At 49.8% G+C, this 21443-nt stretch overlaps 1 protein-coding gene across 1 annotated transcript in view; it reads left to right on the top strand.

Annotated features, from left to right (window-relative positions):
* LOC135822921 (rasGAP-activating-like protein 1) overlaps nt 1-21443 on the top strand; it is a 48633-nt gene that overhangs the window by 15913 nt on the left and 11277 nt on the right. The window contains exons 7-15 of the mRNA XM_065335760.1: nt 1215-1296; nt 3336-3473; nt 5989-6086; nt 7819-7945; nt 9436-9583; nt 16433-16497; nt 16857-16966; nt 18040-18217; nt 18986-19123. Coding sequence (XP_065191832.1) covers nt 1215-1296; nt 3336-3473; nt 5989-6086; nt 7819-7945; nt 9436-9583; nt 16433-16497; nt 16857-16966; nt 18040-18217; nt 18986-19123 — 1084 coding nt within the window. The remainder of the gene's footprint in view (nt 1-1214; nt 1297-3335; nt 3474-5988; nt 6087-7818; nt 7946-9435; nt 9584-16432; nt 16498-16856; nt 16967-18039; nt 18218-18985; nt 19124-21443) is intronic.

The following is a 21443-nucleotide window of genomic DNA, read 5'->3' as shown; positions in this document are numbered from 1 at the left end:
GCTCTACCACATCGAGCAGAACGGGATCCAAACACAAGCTTACCGACGGTTAGGCTGCCGACCTGACTGGACAAATGATCCCTGGCTTCACCAGACGCCAGAAGTTGGACAAATCCTTTGCCGCGACGTCCATCTCCAAAAAGAACTCCATCTTCGTCGTGAAAAGGCTTGAAATACTCAATATTCAACCGAGATTCGCGGTCTCACCCTTTCTCAGATCGAATCATTTTTTGTTGTAGCAGTTGCAGGGCAGATCCCCGCCACTGCTTCAACAGGCAATGGCTCCAAAGCATGCCTGGAACAAGCCATATCGAGGTTGCAAGCCACCCCTCTCAGCAAAAAAATTGAAGAAATTCGAAATTTCAATGGTGGAAGATATACTATGAAGAGAATTTCAAAAAGTATGTTTCGCGGAGCGATCGCTCAACCTACGTCATTCAAACTTTGCAGGATGGTTCAGACGTACATGCTAGGCATGGAACCACAGGCGATGATGCCATAGCTGACACACAGAGTAACACACACAGCAGATTCGTGTGCACAGATACGAAATTAGTGGACGTCGTCATCTTCTTCCCGCTGATCTCGAATGTACTATGACGTGCTATTTCGCCTGACGGAAAAATATAGATTTTGAATCTGAGACAAGAATTCAAAATTTGCAATTTTGAACCAATTGTTTTACCTCAAATGTGTGACAATATGACCATTTCCCTGGTATGTTGTTACTCTTCATGCACTGAGACAACGCTTATGAGGTTGTTTTGTCCCTATGTTCCCAGTACACGAGCACAAACTCATTCTCAGTCTATTTGTTTGTGATACCCTGGTTGGTCAGAAATATGCACAATTGGCGCGTATCTTTGGTATTCCACCTATGGCCTTCATATACTACTGCATGCTGTACCAATATCCATGCTTACCTGGGTGCAGTGATACATATGGAGTCAGGAAAACACAACTTGCATATACAAAAGTTGTCTAGATTTCATACCATGGTTGCTTCTTTGGCTGCGATAGCCCCTTACATACATTAGATGGCTGGTACATAAAGGGTTAATGTAGTATTGTGTACCCCCCCCCCCTTGTCCTGCTCCCTATCCCCTGCCCCTGTCCCCCCCCCCCTTGTCCTGCTCCCTATCCCCTGCCCCTGTCCCCACCGCCCCCTGCCTTCTGTCTCTCTCATCCTCCATCTCCATTTTGCTTGAATGCAGAGATTTAGCTGCTAAGGATACCAGCGGCACTTCTGATCCGTTTGTCAAGTTCACGTTTCGAGGACAGACCTACAAGACCGAGGTATTTGACTTGCTCATTTGTTCACTACGCCCAGCCTCTATTATTACTGTTAATCCAGCTGTGAATACCTCCAATTTCTCTATAATTATGTTCCCTGGTTCACCATCTTACCTGGCTCTTCCTCTACCCTGGCTCATCATTATCTTCCCTGGTTCACCATCTACCCTGGTTCACCATCTACCCTGGTCCACCCTCTTCCCTGGCTCACCATCTACCCTGGTCCACCCTCTTCCCTGGCTCACCATCTACCCTGGTTCACCATCTACCCTGGTCCACCCTCTTCCCTGGCTCACCATCTACCCTGGTCCACCCTCTTCCCTTGCTCACCATCTACCCTGGTCCACCATCTTCCCTGGTCCACCCTCTTCCCTGGTTCACCATCTACCCTGGTCCACCCTCTTCCCTGGCTCACCATCTACCCTGGTTCACCATCTACCCTGGTCCACCCTCTTCCCTGGCTCACCATCTACCCTGGTCCACCCTCTTCCCTGGCTCACCATCTACCCTGGTTCACCATCTACCCTGGTCCACCCTCTTCCCTGGCTCACAATCTACCCTGGTCCACCCTCTTCCCTGGCTCACCATCTACCCTGGTCCACCCTCTTCCCTGGCTCACCATCTACCCTGGTCCACCCTCTTCCCTGGCTCACCATCTACCCTGGTCCACCCTCTTCCCTGGCTCACCATCTACCCTGGTCCACCCTCTTCCCTGGCTCACCATCTACCCTGGTCCACCCTCTTCCCTGGCTCACCATCTACCCTGGTCCACCCTCTTCCCTGGCTGACCATCTTCCCTGGTCCACCATCTTCCCTGGTTCACCATCTACCCTGGTCCACCATCTTCCCAGGTTCACCATTTACCCTGGTCCACCATATTCCCTGGTTCACCATCTTACCTTGCTCTTCCTCTACCCTGGCTCATCATTATCTACCCTGGTTCACCATCTACCCTGGTCCACCATCTTCCCTGGTCCACCATCTTCCCTGGTTCACCATCTACCCTGGTCCACCCTCTTCCCTGGTTCACCATCTACCCTGGTCCACCCTCTTCCCTGGCTCACCATCTACCCTGGTTCACCATCTACCCTGGTCCACCCTCTTCTCTGGCTCACCATCTACCCTGGTCCACCCTCTTCCCTGGCTCACCATCTACCCTGGTTCACCATCTACCCTGGTCCACCCACTTCCCTGGCTCACAATCTACCCTGGTCCACCCTCTTCCCTGGCTCACCATCTACCCTGGTCCACCCTCTTCCCTGGCTCACCATCTACCCTGGTCCACCCTCTTCCCTGGCTCACCATCTACCCTGGTCCACCCTCTTCCCTGGCTCACCATCTACCCTGGTCCACCCTCTTCCCTGGCTCACCATCTACCCTGGTCCACCCTCTTCCCTGGCTCACCATCTACCCTGGTCCACCCTCTTCCCTGGCTCACCATCTACCCTGGTCTACCATCTTCCCTGGTTCACCATCTACCCTGGTCCACCATCTTCCCAGGTTCACCATTTACCCTGGTCCACCATCTTCCCTGGTTCACCATCTTACCTTGCTCTTCCTCTACCCTGGCTCATCATTATCTACCCTGGTTCACCATCTACCCTGGTCCACCATCTTCCCTGGTCCACCATCTTCCCTGGTTCACCATCTACCCTGGTCCACCATCTTCCCTGGTTCACCATCTACCCTGATCCACCATCTACCCTGGCTCATCTTTACCTACCATGGTTTACCATGTGGCCTGACTCTGCCTCTACCCTGGCTTAGTGTCATTGTATACAATGTGTAATTCAACTGGTGTTGTGATCCCGGTCATGTTATGCTCTACGTTAGACTAGCATCCGACTGTTGAGCCAATGAATGCATGCTACCGATGTGTGTGTGTGTGTGTGTGTGTGTGTGTGTGTGTGTGTGTGTGTGTGTGTGTGTGTGTGTGTGTGTGTGTGTATGTGTGTGTGTGTGTGTATGTGTGTGTATGTGTGTATGCGTATGCATGGGTTTGTATTGTTCAATGCTAACGTGTGTTGTCTATGTATATGCAGGTGATGAAGAAGACATTGTATCCCAAGTGGTACCAAAGATTCTCAATTCCCTTGGCTACACCACTGCAAGAAGATGAGATGATCAATCTCGTCCTCTGGGACTGGGACAGGATGTCGCATAATGACTTTCTGGGACAGGTAGGCATGCATATGTTTGTGTCGGTTAATGTGTGTAGTGTGTGTCGTGTGTGTAGTGTGTGTAGGCTCTCCCCTGCATTTCCTGCAAACTTAGTGTGTGTAGGCTCTCCCCTGCATTTCCTGCAAACTTAGTATGCGTATGGGTGTGCGTGGATATCAGTTGGCTGGTGCAAGTCGATGCATGGGTGGCATGGGATGCAAGTTTGTTGATGCAAGTCGGTGCATGGGTGTGAGTGGATGCAAATCGGCTGGTACAAGTCGGTGGACGGGTGGAATGGGATGTGAGTTGCTTGGTGCCGCAAGTCGGTGCATGGGTGGCATGGGATGCAAGTTGCTTGGTGCCGCAAGTCAGTGCATGGGTGACATGGAATGCCGGACAGGCAAGCGGACAGGCAGGCGAGTGGGTGGGCCGACAGATGAGCCGGTCAGTTGGTTGGTGAACCGGAAGACGGTGGAACGGCTGCGTGATTGGTTTACTTTAGAGCAAGGACAGATAACAATTAGCTTACACGCAGACAGTGTGGGCTGGGATTGATTGCGCCAACCTGAGAGACAGTGTGGGCTGGGATTGATTGTGCCAACCTGAGAGACTGTGTGGGCTGGGATTGATTGCGCCAACCTGAGAGACATTGTGGGGTGGGATTGATTGTGCCAACCTGAGAGACAGTGTGGGCTGGGATTGATTGTGCCAACCTGAGAGACAGTGTGGGCTGGGATTGATTGTGCCAACCTGAGAGACAGTGTGTGCTGGGATTGATTGTGCCAACCTGAGAGACAGTGTGGGCTGGGATTGATTGTGCCAACCTGAGAGACAGTGTGGGCTGGGATTGATTGTGCCAACCTGAGAGACAGTGTGGGCTGGGATTGATTGCGCCAACCTGAGAGACAGTGTGGGCTGGGATTGATTGCGCCAACCTGAGAGACAGTGTGGGCTGGGATTGATTGCGCCAACCTGAGAGACAGTGTGGGCTGGGATTGATTGCGCCAACCTGAGAGACAGTGTGGGCTGGGATTGATTGTGCCAACCTGAGAGACAGTGTGGGCTGGGATTGATTGTGCCAACCTGAGAGACAGTGTGGGCTGGGATTGATTGTGCCAACCTGAGAGACAGTGTGGGCTGGGATTGATTGCGCCAACCTGAAAGACAGTGTGGGCTGGGATTGATTGTGCCAACCTGAGAGACAGTGTGGGCTCGGATTGATTGCGCCAACCTGAGAGACAGTGTGGGCTGGGATTGATTGCGCCTACCTGAAAGACAGTGTGGGCTGGGATTGATTGTGCCAACCTGAGAGACAGTGTGGGCTGGGATTGATTGTGCCAACCTGAGAGACAGTGAGTATGAATGGGTTGTTATGGGACTGGCTGCTAGTAGCTGCTAGTGGCTGCTAGTGGCTGCTAGTGGCTGCTAGTGGCTGCTGGTGGCTGCTAGTGGCTGCTAGTAGCTACTAGTAGCTGCTAGTAGCTGCTGGTGGCTGCTAGTAGCTGCTAGTGGCTGCTGGTGGCTGCTAGTGGCTGCTAGTAGCTGCGGGTGGCTGCTAGTAGCTGCTAGTGGCTGCTAGTGGCTGCTAGTAGCTGCTGGTGGCTGCTAGTAGCTGCTAGTGGCTGCTGGTGGCTGCTTGTGGCTGCTAGTAGCTGCTAGTGGCTGCTAGTAGCTGCTAGTGGCTGCTAGTAGCTGCTTGTGGCTGCTAGTAGCTGCTAGTGGCTGCTAGTAGCTGCTGGTGGCTGCTAGTAGCTTCTAGTGGCTGCTAGTGGCTGCTAGTAGCTGCTGGTGGCTGCTAGTAGCTGCTGGTGGCTGCTAGTAGCTGCTGGTGGCTGCTAGTAGCTGCTAGTAGCTGCTAGTAGCTGCTGGTGGCTCCTAGTAGCTGCTAGTGGCTGCTAGTAGCTGCTAGTAGCTCCTAGTAGCTGCTAGTGGCTGCTAGTAGCTGCTAGTAGCTGCTAGTAGCTGCTAGTAGCTGCTGGTGGCTCCTAGTAGCTGCTAGTGGCTGCTAGTAGCTGCTAGTGGCTGCTAGTAGCTGCTGGTGGCTCCTAGTAGCTGCTAGTGGCTGCTAGTAGCTGCTAGTAGCTCCTAGTAGCTGCTAGTGGCTGCTAGTGGCTGCTAGTAGCTGCTAGTAGCTCCTAGTAGCTGCTAGTGGCTGCTAGTAGCTGCTAGTAGCTGCTAGTAGCTGCTGGTGGCTCCTAGTAGCTGCTAGTAGCTACTAGCAGCTACTAGTGGCTACTAGTGGCTGCTAGTAGCTGCTAGTAGCTGCTAGTAGCTGCTGGTGGCTGCCATACACATGTGATATGCGCAAAACTCGACAGGTACGGACCCTACTCCCGTAAGCAGCCAGTAATGATATACTTAGAAATAGGCTAGGTACATGATGACTCATGGCTAGGTACATGATGACTCATGTCGAGTCCGAGGTGGCTAATATTGCACCAGCTATATATATACATGTACATGTACATTGTACTTTCAACTACTAGTTCACTGTACAGTCTGTACGTTGCTTTTGGTGTGTGCATCGATGTTTAGGCACGTGTGTGCGTTGGCAACCTGGACAAGTCCAATCCACGTATTGCATGGTATCGGCTTGTTGCGAGGAAGTCTTCACCGAATTTGAGCAGGACTATGTAGGTATCATGCATTCACTCAGGCTGTCATCATTATTCCACTACTCAGTCATGTGACAATGCACGTATCATGCATTCACTCAGGCTGTCATCATTATTCCACTACTCAGTCATGTGACAATGCACGTATCATGCATTCACTCAGGCTGTCATCATTATTCCACTACTCAGTCATGTGACAATGCACGTATCATGCACTGATGCTTTTTAGAGTAGCTAAAAGCTGTCTGGAGGATGCCTTCACCCGTACGGTTACTTGTACAGCACATGTATACATGTATCTACCCAGTGTCTACCTCATTGCAAGATAGGGCAGCCATATTGGGTCCAACTCAAGTCATTCCCCCAAGCCGGTAGATCAAACAATGTCGACCATGTTGGGTCCAACTCAAGTCATTCCACCGAGCCGGAAGATCACACAATGTCGACCATGTTGGGTCCAACTCAAGTCATTCCACCGAGCCGGTAGATCACACAATGTTGACCATGTTGGATCCAACTCAAGTCATTCCACCGAGCCGGTAGATCACACAATGTTGACCATGTTGGATCCAACTCAAGTCATTCCACCGAGCCGGTAGATCACACAGTTTCGACCATGTTGGATCCAACTCAAGTCAACATTTGTGCCACTAGGTCACATGATCTCGGCCATATTGGTTCTGTTGTTTGTTGACGTATGCGGTCTGTAGACAAACATGGAGTCCGAAAACAAAGATTTCTTCTTTAAACTCTCCAACCACGTCGGATCAGCTAGCAAATCTACTTGGATAATAGATATGTATGGTCATGTATGGTCATGTATGGTCATGTATGGTCATGTATGGTCATGTATGGTCATGTATGGTCATGTATGGTCATGTATGGTCATGTATGGTCATGTATGGTCATGTATGGTCATGTATGGTCATGTATGGTCATGTATGGTCATGTATGGTCATGTATGGTCATGTATGGTCATGTATGGTCATGTATGTGGCAGCTCATTCCTGGTACATGTACAGTGAAACCTGTCTAAGATGACCGCTCAAGGGACCTTCAAAACGTGGTCTCTGTAACCAGGTGGTCTCCTTATCCAGGGTCATTTGACTGAAAAAAGCATCCCTTGGTCCTGGTTGCAGTGGTCTTCTAGGACAGGTGGTCTTCTAGGACAGGTGGTCTTCTAGGACAGGTGGTCTTCTAGGACAGGTGGTCTTCTAGGACAGGTGGTCTTCTAGGACAGGTGGTCTTCTAGGACAGGTGGTCTTCTAGGACAGGTGGTCTTCTAGGACAGGTGGTCTTCTAGGACAGGTGGTCTTCTAGGACAGGTGGTCTTCTAGGACAGGTGGTCTTCTAGGACAGGTGGTCTTCTAGGACAGGTGGTCTTCTAGGACAGGTGGTCTTCTAGGACAGGTGGTCTTCTAGGACAGGTGGTCTTCTAGGACAGGTGGTCTTCTAGGACAGGTGGTCTTCTAGGACAGGTGGTCTTCTAGGACAGGTGGTCGCCCTGACAGGTTTTACTGTACTAACACCTACAGTAGATCACTTCCTACATTTCCACTGTACTATGGTCAGTGGTCGCTTGGACTAGACCCAACGTTACATATTTTATGTTGGCTGTTGCGCCAGTATTGTTTCCAGCCTTATTCTCCCGATTGCCCGGGGCCGAAAAGAAATTGTTGGTTGCGGTGGTGGTGCTGCTGCTGCTATTGCTGTCGTTTTTAATGTTGATGTTGCTGTTGCTGTTTGTTAGGTCCCAATCTCCGGAGGATCTGGGTTCATTGCGGATCATGGTACTGGTCCGTGAGGATACCATACTACCATCTCAATATTACAAACCACTACTGGACCTGATGGCCAAGTCTGTCATGCAACCCTGGGTAAATATCTCCACAATACACTATGTTCTACCCTATTGAATCTGTGTCTGATGCCCGCCTGTAGTGGAAGGCTGCTTACTTTTCCTGTGGAACTTTTTGATTTTCGTCTCAGTAGACTGTAAAAATGTGTCCAATGCCATGGTAACAGTACAGCAATGCCATGGTAACAGTACAGCAAGGTGGCTTTATCGGGTGTTAGTGTTAGTGTCATTGTGTGTTCTCTCGGGAACGGACACGATGATTCTCTCGGGAACGGACACGATGATTCTCTCGGGAACGGACACGAGGATTTTATATTGCTTTTAAGGTGGCTTGCTGCCCATGTCACCCAATGTGTCGTCTTGCAGAACATCATGCAGTGACCTAGCCAAAGCCGGCTCAGCCGGCAGAATGCCGGCTGGGAGGGCGACCTGCTGGCTGAGACAGCTCCAAGGGTTATTTTGGCCGGCTGGCAAACAATTGAGATTTAGAGAAATTTTCAGTTTCTACAAGTACAAGTATTTGTATGGTTGGCTGCTTCCGGTGGCGTACACGGCTGTGACACTGACAGCTACAGACCACTGTACACTGCATGCAGACATGACGTTGGTGAACACATGATCCATGCTCATGTAGCTGTTTGCTTCCTTTTTCATATTTTGTTAATTTACTTGTACCTATAATCACATTGTCACAACTGCCAGATGAATGTCCATAATTGGACGAAGCGAAAGGAGATGCAAGCTGCAATGAAAGATTTGTAGTGGTGTGTGTGTGTCTGTGTGGATATGTGACTGATGACGGGGGTCTGGGGACGCAGCCCCCAGAACGATGCATTTTCACTAGAACGTTGGCCGGCTGGCATAAAATCCTGGCTAGACCTCTGAGTCATGTATCCAATTGAGTATGTAGTTGTGCAGCTCTGATTGAATTAGGTATGAAGGAGTACTTACGTAAATTTCAGAACGGCCGGTTGCAACACTGAGATTCACGCTGAGCAGTCATCAGTTGACTGGTGGACTGGTGATTGCTGAAACTCGGAGCTGCAACCAACCATTCTGACTTCTGTACTGCGCCGGGTATTGCGCATGCTATATTTGAGCAGTAGAAGTCCGGGTGTTGAGCACTATTTGAGCAGTAAAAATCCGGATGTTGAGCACTATTTGGGCAGTAGAAGTCCGGGTGTTGAGCACTATTTGAGCAGTTGAAATCTGGGTGTTGGGCACTGTATGGGCAATACTGTGAGTAGAAATAAGGGTATTGCGCATTATTTGAGCAGTGGCAATCCGGGTGAGCATACAGCTTTCGTTGGGTTCTCTGTGGACATCATAACGGTCCTTTCATTGTAAGTTTGGACAGAGAATAACTTTTTGACAGTGTTGGATCAATCGGGTGAATTGGCAGCATTGCATAATTACTGTTGCTGATACGATCTTTCACATGAGTACCATTGTGTGTTGTGTGTGTGTTTGCGTGCGTGTGTGCGTGTGTGCGTGTGTGCGTGTGTGCAGACCAAATATGCCAATGTGGTAACGATGTTTGAAGAGACGGCCGTCGCGGACAAGACGGAAATGGCCACAATCATGATCAAGCTGTACCTGGGACAGGGCAAAGTTGTGGAATTCTTGGACTTCCTCAACCAACGTGATCTGGAAACGAGTATGTACCGGGTCCAGTGCGTGTATGTGTGTGTGTGTGTGTGTGTGTGTGTGTGTGTGTTTGTGTGTGTGTGTGTGTGTGTGTGTGTGTCCCATATGGTGCAGTGGTATGTGCAGCGATTTCCAATCGATAGGTTGCGGGTTCGATTCCCGACGATTATGGTCACACACGTGTTTCTTCTCTTTCTCAGACTCTTCCTGACTTTTCTTTCATTCTCCTGGGTGGTTACCAACAGCCAGTGCATGCCGGAGTATGTGGTGTGATGTGTGTGCGGGAAAAAAATTAAAAAAACCAAAAAGTAGGGATTCACTGGCCAGAAAAAGCCACTTCACAGCTGTGTGGTGTAGACCAGGCTGAATAGTGGCGGTCAATTCTTCAGCCTTGCAAGCTGTTGAATGGTGCAATCCCAGCACAAGTTGCTATGGCTTCTGCTGTAGCATCGCTATCATCGCCTCCGGCGATGGGCGTCCAATGGTCCAATGGTGTGTGTGTGTGTGTGTGTGTGTGTGTGTGTGTGTTTGTAGGTATGTGTGTATAATTATGTGTAAGGGTTCATACCCAATGCTGGTCACAGCAAGCTATAAGCTGTAAGCTGTAAGCTGTAAGCTATAAGCTGTAAGCTGTAAGCTGTAAGGGTTCATATGTGTTCAAGTCACTACAACGTCTTCTTCACACATTACCCGGCTCAGTTAAAACACTTTGTTTGACAGCTATCCCATGGTCTACAGAACAGTACTTGCTGGACAAAAGAGCCAGTGTTCATTTCTAGACTCCAGGGCTGCTTTGTTGGAATGTATGCGGGTACCGAGTGCAATGTGTCTTGGAGGGGCAGGCAATGTTTTAGTCGGCGAATCCGTGGAGAATAGCTTTAGGTAATTAAAGGGGAAGTCCGGTGAAAAATTTAAATTTCACAGTCCGTAGAGTTCGGGTCGCTGAGTCGAATGGTCTTTGTCCGAGGAGGCTGCGGCCTATGGTTCGTCAGATACGCCCAATCGAACATGTGCGAATTTAAGCGCGCATCACCCAAATCCAGGTGATGACGTCACAGCGTGCAGCCAGGTAGCCACACCATCTAGTCGTGTACAAAATGGCCATATTCGGAGCGCGTTCGATTGGGGAACTGTTTGTCGCAGCTTCTTCGGACCAAGACCATTCGATTCAGTGTTACAAACACTACGTACCCTGTGATTTGCAGCTCAGTAAACCTCGAGGTTATACCGTATTTTAGCCGTTTCCGAGTTGGACTTTTTCCGTCAGTGCTCTACGGCTCTAGCAATGCGCTGCGTGCATGCTAGCTGTAGTGCAGTCAACAAACTCATCACACACGGAACTACTCCCGCACTGCCGTGCTGGGCTAGCTACAACAAAGACTCGAGACACAAGACTCAGAAAACTAGTCAACACACGGACTTGTCATGTCATGTACATGTACTACAACACTCGTATCAGTCGTATTGTACAGTCATGCAGTCAGAGAACGTGCGTTTCTCCTTGCCGGTGTCGGTGGTTGTGCTTTGAGAACGAAAATTTTAGTTTTCCGCTCCAGTCCGGTCTCGTTATTTTATGCTACAGCGATGAGTGCACAACCGTGACAAGTGACAAAACAGAGAACAGCTCACGGACCTAGAACTTTCAGATTCCATAGCGTTGCGAGCGAAGAGTCGTACCCGTGGTTCAAAGAGCCTGCACTGTTCTCCAATTGAGTCGTCCGAAATATGCCAAGTTCGCACCAAAACATCACCATGTGGCAGGCTACTGGAGTCTAAGCGAATCGGTATGGAACAACATTTAGAGCACTCGCATCACTCTTCTCCATTTTGGCGACCCTGCTCTCCAGCGATCTGATAATTATATCAGCCTCTTCTACAATAGCTGCTGCTTCTTCACCAGTCGGAAACTCAGTAGCGCTCACTCTTGACCGGCCCGCGCGGCCATTTCTTCAGCTCAATACCGAGGTTCTCAGCCCCGGACCGAACTCATGAAGGTCAGCCATGACTGCATCCTCACTCTCACAAGGAGTTACGTCTTCGGGGTCGCTTGCACCACCTACTATCGGTCGCCAAATCACTTGAAATAGCACTGACACTATTGCTTTCACGCACTCCTTTTGACCTAGCTGCACGCTATGACGTTGCGGAGGGTGTGGCGCTGCCGCATGACGTCATGGCGCAGCCCCCGAAACTCAGTTTTTCAAACGGAAATATCTCGAGAACGCTTTGTCGGAGACACGTGGGACCAACACCATTCGACTCAGCGCCCGAAACTCTACCGACCCTGAAATTTAAATTTTTCACCGGACTTCCCCTTTAACAAAGTCGCTGGCTGCAGGATTACACCTGCTTACATCTCAACGTTTCTCTTTGCGACTTCAAAGTTGATGACAGCACATCGGCCTACGCATGCAGTCTGATGTCTGCAGGGTATAGTTCATGCTGTTCGATGTGCAGTCAGTGATGTGGGTGTCTGCAGGGTATAGTTCATGCTGTCCCAGCACCACACACACTGGTCTGTGCACTCGAACACAGTCCCAGCACCACACACACTGTTCTGTGCACTCGGTCCCAGCATCACACACACTGTTCTGTGCACTCGGTCCCAGCATCACACACACTGTTCTGTGCACTCGGTCCCAGCATCACACACACTGTTCTGTGCACTCGGTCCCAGCATCACACACACTGTTCTGTGCACTCGGTCCCAGCATCACACACACTGGTCTGTGCACTCGGTCCCAGCATCACACACACTGTTCTGTGCACTCGGTCCCAGCATCACACACACTGTTCTGTGCACTCGAACACAGCCCCAGCATCACACACACTGTTCTGTGCACTCGGTCCCAGCATCACACACACTGTTCTGTGCACTCGAACACAGCCCCAGCATCACACACACTGTTCTGTGCACTCGGTCCCAGCATCACACACACTGTTCTGTGCACTCGAACACAGCCCCAGCATCACACACACTGTTCTGTGCACTCGGTCCCAGCATCACACACACTGTTCTGTGCACTCGGTCCCAGCATCACACACACTGTTCTGTGCACTCGAACACAGCCCCAGCATCACACACACTGTTCTGTGCACTCGGTCCCAGCATCACACACACTGTTCTGTGCACTCGGTCCCAGCATCACACACACTGTTCTGTGCACTCGAACACGGCGCTACTCTATTCATGAGGTTGGATTTCTCTGTGTGCCAGAACTGTATGTACATGTATGTGCAGGCACACACTAGTGTCACTAGTGTGTGCCTGTCACTACTGTCACTACTGTCTGCCAGTATGTACATGTATGTATGCTGTCCGCAGATTGAGTATATGTATGTATATGTATGTATATGTATGTACATGTATGTATATGTACATAGCAGACTCAGCGGAGGACGTTCAGGTTGGTTGTAACTCTGAGTTTCATGCCGCTAGGCAATCATCAGACAACTGATACTCTGGTCTACCCAACAGTATGCTTATAAACACATAGGGCCACAGGCATAAACAAATTTAGCGCTAAATCTGGTGTGAGGTATGGGGAGAAAGCTGGCGCGGGCCAAGGCGCAACCGTGGAAGTGCCAGGAGGGTGGCGGGCAACAGGCAGGTGTGAGCATGAAAGCGCGGAAAGAGGCGATGGGGAGGCAGTGTACAGCAGATGTGTGGGGGGTGCCAGGAGGGTGGCGGGCAGTGGCCCAGTGAGATCACTACAAGTAGGGAGTCGTTTGGTGACGGGCAGGCGTGAGCAGAGTGGCATCGCCAACAACAGGCCAAGGGATTGTGTTATTTTATAATAATGGGTGCTCAGGCAAAGTGCAGTACAGTACTTGGTCAGTTCATGTGATAGGTGTGAAATTTGCGAGGCGGAACTTATTCTCATGCCTGCACTTCGAGACCATCTCAGACCGCTTGTTGAGTAGGAGCTTCTTGGGTGTAGTCAGGATGTGGAATTTTTCCGCGGTACAAAGATTGCATTTTTTTGACTCACATCTGTATGATCGGCTCTTCTCCCGCACCTTCCATGTGATGGTCAACGGCTTTCCCTCGCTCTTCAGCTCCCATACGTGTTTTGCGAGCTCAGTGCTGTTTTTGTATTTTTCATGACGCATGGAGGTCAGGTGGTTGGCGTGACGGGCTTTGAAAGGTGTCTCTGATAGGCCGATGTAAATCTTGCTGGTAGATTCTGCAGTGGCCTCATACACAATCTCCTTCGTCTGGCACTCTCCACGCAGCGGGCAGGACTCCTTAATTCTGCAGTTGCATGGCTTGGTTTGTTCTGGCTCTCGCAGGTTGCTCTTGTTGTGGCTGCTGATGACCGCTCCCATGTTTGGCATACAACTGTAACTCACTTTCAGAGTGTTACGGTTAAAAATCTTCCCGAGCTTGGATGTTTTCGGGAAGTGCCTGGAGACAAGGCTCAGGAACCTACCAGCGACGTTTGTGCTAACGTTTTTGGAGTAGGGAGGGTTGAACCATATGATCTTCCGGCTGCGGTTCTTCCTGCCCCTGTGCTCATGTGCCTCGGGCTGAAAGCTCAGCACTTCGGTGTATCCACTGGCCTTTAATGCGGTCTGGTACACGGGGGCTGCATGGTTGAATGCCTCCGCGTCGCTCGATATAGCGGAAAGGCGCTTGTTGACAGCAGCAGGGATGTTGTTGGTGATGCCAGGCGGGTGGTTGGACTGCTTGCTGACGTAGAGCGGGTTGTCATTGGGCTTTCGGAAGGGTTGAAATTTCCCGGTGTCCAGGTTCATGGTGACATCCAGGAAATCCACCACCTTCAAGTTCGCTTCGATGGTAATTTTAAGGTCGAAGCGCTTGAATATTTCCGTCAGCTTTTTTCTGAGGCGGTCTGCAGCCTGTGGGCTGGTGTCCTTGAGGGCGGCCAGTCCATCGTCTCGGTAGAGGCCGATAGCGGATCTACCGACGAGGCTTGAGAGCTGGTTGAGAAGAAAGGCCCCCACAAGTTCGCACGTCTCGGCGCCATCGTAACTTCCCATTGTTACGTCAAACATGTCGCCCTTGTCCTTCATCCAGGGGCGGCCATCGTGGAATAAGAGCGATTTCCGGGCGTGAAAGATGATGTCCATTTCACGAGGCTCGATCGTGATGAATTGCTCCGCGAACGATAAGGCCTGACGGAGGAGCTGCTCACCAATTGACGGGTAGAATTCTACCACGTCAAAGCATAGGAAAGTGTGGCGCTGTTTGTCGGGTATCTCCTTGAACCACTCGATCACTGACATGGTGCTCCTCCATAGGTTCACGGCCGTTTGGCGACGCACAGCAGCCACGATCTTCTCCAGTATAGCCTTGCTCACCACACCCACTTCCGATTTGGCTGGGTTAATGAGTCTGCAGGGCAGCGCTCTAGCGAAGTTGTTTTTGTGGTCTTTCAGTGTTATAAATGCCTCCGACTTAGCCAGTACATCCATCCTGTTTTGAAGATTTAGATCCTCTGCGATCTCCCTCGCCTCGCTGTTGACTTCATCGTAAGCATTCTCAGGCGCGATCTTGTAATTTTTGGTGATGTTCTCCCTCATCAGCTTGCTGTATTGCTCTTTTGGTACTTCGTACAAATTCCGGGTTTTATCGGCTTTCACGATGATGTCCTTAGAGTTTTTGATCGTTTTGGTGTCTTTTCTCATAGTGTCTTGGAGGCTGTCTGAAACTTGGCGGAAGCTGACAGTTTCAGCCACGCCAATAAGGTCCTCTTCGAAGGCCTTCAGTTCATCGACTTGCGGCGGACACGTCCTGCTTCTGAAGCCGAAGCGTTCTGGTTGCTCCTCTTCGCGTTCCTCGCCATTGAGGTAGAACAAGGCAGCCCACCTCATACGCTTGATGACTTGCTCAATCCTGTCAATCAGACATTTCCGGTACTGCTTGGGTGAAGGTAGAGGGATGTTCTTCAGGGAATATCCCAGTTTCATTGGCCTTGAAGCGTCCATAGCTAGCTTGCAGTGTAGGGGTAGAGTGCTCGACTGGGTAAGGCCAGGAGCGTAGACAAAATCCGTTGATCCCCGAGCTGCAGAGAGTGCTCAATGTCAGAGACAGAGCTTAGTACATAGCAGACTCAGCGGAGGACGTTCAGGTTGGTTGTAACTCTGAGTTTCATGCCGCTAGGCAATCATCAGACAACTGATACTCTGGTCTACCCAACAGTATGCTTATAATATGATTTTGTATGTATATGTATGTATATGTATGTATATGTATGTATATGTATGTATAATTATGTATGTATATGTATGTATATGTATGTATATGTATGTACATGTATGTATATGTATGTATATGTATGTATATGTATGTATATGTATGTACATGTATGTATATGTATGTATATGTATGTATATGTATGTATATGTATGTATATGTATGTATATGTATGTATATGTATGTATAATTATGTATGTATATGTATGTATATGTATGTATATGTATGTACATGTATGTACATGTATGTATATGTATGTATATGTATGTATATGTATGTATATGTATGTATGTATATGTATGTATATGTATGTATATGTATGTTTTATACAGTATATGTATGTTTATGTATGTATATGTATGTATATGTATGTATATGTATGTATATGTATGTATATGTATGTATATGTATGTTTTATACAGTATATGTATGTTTATGTATGTATATGTATGTATATGCACACACTACTGTCACTAGTGTCTGCCTGTCACTACTGTCTGCCAGTATGTATATGTATGTATATGTATGTACATGTAACTGTATACTGGCAGACACTAGTGTCACTAGTGTCTGCCAGTATACAGTGTATGTTTATGTATGTACATGCACACATGTATGCCTGTATGTTGTCTCTGCAGGTGAAAAATCAACACTCTTTCGTGGAAACTCTTTTGCAACCAAAGCTAACGATCAGTTCATGAAGGTGAGCATGAAATAAAAACGGTCTAGGCCACAAAGCTGACCCCCCTCCCCCTAGTTTATCGCCGGCGACTGAGAGTACTGTAGCTACATTGTCCAGTCACCATTTGTATGGAGGGTTCTCACATCCAACTTTCACTGCTATATTGCCAGGTAGCACCTGTCACCTTCAATTGCACATCATTTTCAGGCTTTGAAAACCTCTAGTTTAGTAACCTGCAACGTGTACTGAAGTAGGTTTTATTGGCTTGGGGTTACACAGGTCACATGACCGATGAGCGGAGCTGATTCCGATGATCCTTTTCTCAGAGTGACTGGTCACTGATACTGGCTTGTTCTTTTGCTGTTGATGTACGATTGTAGGTTGTCGGTAGTAAGTACCTGGAGCAAGTCTTGAAACCTGTCATTGACTTGATCTATGACGAGAAGAAGAACTGTGAAATAGACCCAACCAAGATTGAAGTGTCTGGCAGGTAATGTTTATTATGGTTTGCGTGCTGCTGCTATTACTGCTGCTGCTGTTAAGGCTACTGCTGCTGTTACTGCTGTTGTTACTGCTGTTGTTAAGGCTACTGCTGCTGTTGCTGCTGTTGTTACTGCTGTTGTTAAGGCTACTGCTGCTGTTGCTGCTGTTGTTACTGCTGTTGTTAAGGCTACTGCTGCTGTTGCTGCTGTTGTTACTGCTGTTGTTAAGGCTACTGCTGCTGTTGCTGCTGTTGTTACTGCTGTTGCTGGTGCTGCTGCTGTTACTGCTGGTGGTGGTGGTGCTGCTGCTGCTGCTGGTGGTGGTGGTGGTGGTGCTGCTGCTGGTGGTGCTGCTGCTGCTGCTGCTGCTGCTGCTGCTGGTGGTGGTGGTGCTGCTGCTGCTGCTGCTGGTGGTGGTGCTGCTGCTGCTGCTGCTGGTGGTGCTACCAGCAGTGTTTCTTCTGCTACTACTGTCGATATGAAAGTTGGTGTGGTGGCTCTGGGTCTGGGAGTTAACTTCTGTTGTTGCCCTACACCACTCCCCAACCATAACTCGAACAGAGAATATCGCTGACTTACTGTCACCCAGGCTTATAACATACACTAACTTACTGTCACCCAGGCGTATAACGTACGTATGATTTACTGCCCGAGTACGAGCGACTATAAGGGCAAAACCGGCTGATACATGACCGAACGGTGTCAGCCGTGAGATCATGTATCAGCCGGTATTGCCCGTATACGAGTGAGTACGAGGTACAGTAAATCATTTATTGCATGCTTGACACCCCTCCCCGGGAAACGGTTTGGAAAAGTGGGCCCAAATAGCCCATATTTCATTGTTTCCAAAATCACATTAAAATTATTGCTGCGGCACCAGTTCCGACACCCCTACTGCACTGGTTCCCACACCCCTGCAGCACTGGTTCCCACACCTCTGCTGCACTGGTTCCCACACCCCTGCTGCACCGGTTCCCACACCCCTGCTGCACTGGTTCCGACACCCCTGCCGCTGGTTAAACTCACTTATGCCTTATCATGTGTGCACTCTCCTGGCTATCACGTATTCTTCTCATTATAGACAAACAGCTGACAGTGCGATCGAGGCAAATGTGGCAACGTTAGCATCGTATGTCCTGCGTGCAATCAAAGCCATATTTGGATCTGTGCGTCAATGCCCTCCTGTCATGCGCCTGGCATTCAAGAGGTTGCGCAAGCGTGTTGAGGAGCGCTTTCCGCTACAAGCAGCTGGTGACGAGGTATGTGGTACTGGTTGTATTGTTGGTGATGTTGTTGAGAGAGAGAGAGAGAGAGAGAGAGAGAGAGAGAGAGAGAGAGAGAGAGAGAGAGAGAGAGAGAGAGAGAGAGAGAGAGAGAGAGAGAGAGAGAGAGAGAGAGAGAGAGAGAGAGAGAGAGAGAGAGAGAGAGAGAGAGAGAGAGAGAGAGAGAGAGAGAGAGAGAGAGAGAGAGAGAGAGAGAGAGAGAGAGAGAGAGAGAGAGAGAGAGAGAGAGAGAGAGAGAGAGACCGAGAGACCGAGAGACCGAGAGACCGAGAGACCGAGAGAGACCGAGAGAGACCGAGAGACCGAGAGACCGAGAGACCGAGAGAGAGAGAGAGAGAGAGAGAGAGAGAGAGAGAGAGAGAGAGAGAGAGAGAGAGAGAGAGAGAGAGAGAGAGAGAGAGAGAGAGAGAGAGAGAGAGAGAGAGAGAGAGAGAGAGATTGTATGTGTGTGTGAGGGTGGAGGGGAGGCAGGAGGTGTAAGAGGAGCGGGATTTGGATGGGGGAGGGGGGGGGGGGGGGGGGGATGGGGATGAAACGCTAGTTTTCCGACATACACTGGATTGTTTGTGTGTGAGTTCTTATGGTTGTGTGATGATGTACTCATCACACAACAGAATAAACGCAAACCTTTTGTAACCGGTGTGCCCTGATCAGCAAGGAATGGTCGTGCTTTGATGTTGTCTTTTCTATATCTGTGTTACACGCACACGTACACACACACACACACACACACATACACACTAGAATGTATACTACCTGGCACTCAGCGGCTTTCTGTTTCTCAGATTCTTTGCCCCGGCCATCCTGTCTCCCAAGCTCTTCTTCTTGAAAGATGCTCACCCGGACAAGAAAACATCGCGAACACTGACATTGGTAGCAAAGGTAAGTGTTCATCTGGTCTAGCAGTTGCTTTCATTCACCAGGGAATCACTGATTGACATTGCAATCACATGTAACCGTAACGACATAATATTATACCACTCATATGTCTCCTTGTCAACTGATGCCAACCACATGTAAACAAATCCACTGATACCAATCTCAGGATACGCCTCCAACTTTTTCCTTATATTGCTACTAATCCTACAAGTTTCCTCGGAGACAAAAAAAGGCTATAACACTTGGTAGGAGCACAAACTTCAGCTTTGTCAACAACATTCTGAAATAAAGGTTTGCTTGGTGAAACACATTTCAGAATGTCGGTGAAGAGCCTGAAGTTTGTGCTCCTACCAGGTATTACTACCACTAGACTGTAATATATTATTTATACAGTTTTCGTGGAGACAGAAATGAAATCAACGCAATAAAGAAGCAAGTTACGCATTCAATGCACACACACACACACACACACACACACACACACACACACACACACACACACACACACACACACACACACACACACACACATACACACCTTGAACCTTGAACGTGCCCATTGCCGATGGCAATGATAGCGAAGGGACTATCTGCTAGCTTTGCAGTACGGAGCGTGGCGCTTGAGGTCCCCGGGACGACGGCTGACCTTTCCACATGCGCAGCGGAAGCCAGAGTCAGGATCAGGAGGAGCAACGGGCGGGAGGACGACGATGAGCAATCTGCCTCCAGGCAGAGCGATCCTGGGCAGCATCAAACCAGCAGTCAGAAGGCACAGGGGGGCTGATGGAGCGGAGATCATCCACGATGACGTCATGCCACCGCTTGCGTGGACCATGGCGAGGGCGTGTTGCAGGTAGCTCCCCAAACAAAACTCGCTTCGGCATACGGTCTTCGTCCATCCGGCCAACATGGCCAAGCCAATGCAGTCGATATTCCCGGATGATGTCCGCGACGTCACAGTCAATGCCGAGGGTTCGGGCCATGGTAACGGAGGTGACGCGGTTGTCCCACTGGTCCCGCCTGGATACGCCAACGATGATGCGAACACACTGGTGATGAAAGGTGTTGAGAGAGCGCAGGTCCGGTGCCTTCGGCGTCCACGTCTCTGCTCCGTACAGGAGGGTCGTCAGCACAAGGGTGATGTACACGCGGCGCCGACAGCGGAGAGATAACGATCGATTCTCAAACACCGGGACACGGAGACTGCCGAACACACGCGAAGCCTTGGCGAGACGGGACTGAACATCATGCGAAGACTGCGCGTCCCGATGGATGACGCTGCCAAGGTACGTAAAACTGTCAACGGCCTCGATGGTGCTCTCACCAAGAGACACCGGCTCATTCATGGGCGAATTGACAGTCGTGCATTTGGTCTTCGATAGACTGACCGTGAGGCCCCACCGCGCCGCACACGAAATGAACAATTCCGTGCACCGATCAAAAATCGGCTTAGTGGTGGCATACACTGCAGCATCGTCCGCAAACTGGGACTCTGTGACGACATCGCATTGCAGGCGGGACTTGGCAGTGCGGTCTCCAACCAACTTTCGGCCAGCCTTGGCAGTGCGGTCTCCAACCAACTTTCGGCCAACTCGGTAGTGCAGCTCAACACCAGCGTCCGGGCACATGGAGCGCCAATACCCAACGACTGCAGAGAAATACAAGTTAAACAAGACGGATGCCAAAGTACAACCCTGACGCAGACCGTTGTTGACGTTAATGGCAGCAGTGACACCACCCTCGATGCGGACCTTCACCTCCATCGACTCGTGCAAGGACTTGATGATACTGAGCATCCTTGGGGGGACACCAAACTTCTGGAGCAAACACCACAGCGCTGGACGGGGGATTGAGTCGTATGCCTTTCGCAAATCGACAAAGAGAGCATACAACAGCGAGTCATGTTCGTAAGATTTCTCGATCAATTGCCTGGCAACAAAGATCATATCTGCACACCCTCTGCCCTTGTGAAAACCAGACTGTGACTCGGGAAGCGTCTTCTCCGAGATTGTCTGCAGCCGGTTCTGAAGAATCCGCGCAAACAACTTCCCAACAACATCCAAAAGGCTGATACCCCTCCAGTTGTCACAAACTTTCAAGTTGCCTTTCTTAGGTATTGGAACAACGATGGCATCCCGCCACTCAGCCACAACCGATGCCTCATCCCACACCAAATGCATGAGCTGAACCAGACGATCTTGGAGCTCCTCACCACCCGAGATAATCATTTCGGGAAGGATACCTGATTCCCCACCGGACTTTCCAACCTTCATGGGGCGCATCGCCGCAAGCATCTCTGCCTTCGTCGGGGGATCATCCAGCT

This window comes from Sycon ciliatum, chromosome 8 (genome assembly GCF_964019385.1).
Source record: "Sycon ciliatum chromosome 8, ocSycCili1.1, whole genome shotgun sequence".
NCBI lineage: Eukaryota > Metazoa > Porifera > Calcarea > Leucosolenida > Sycettidae > Sycon > Sycon ciliatum.
Note: the sequence above shows the minus strand (reverse complement) of the source record. Positions and strands in the feature narration are given on the sequence as shown.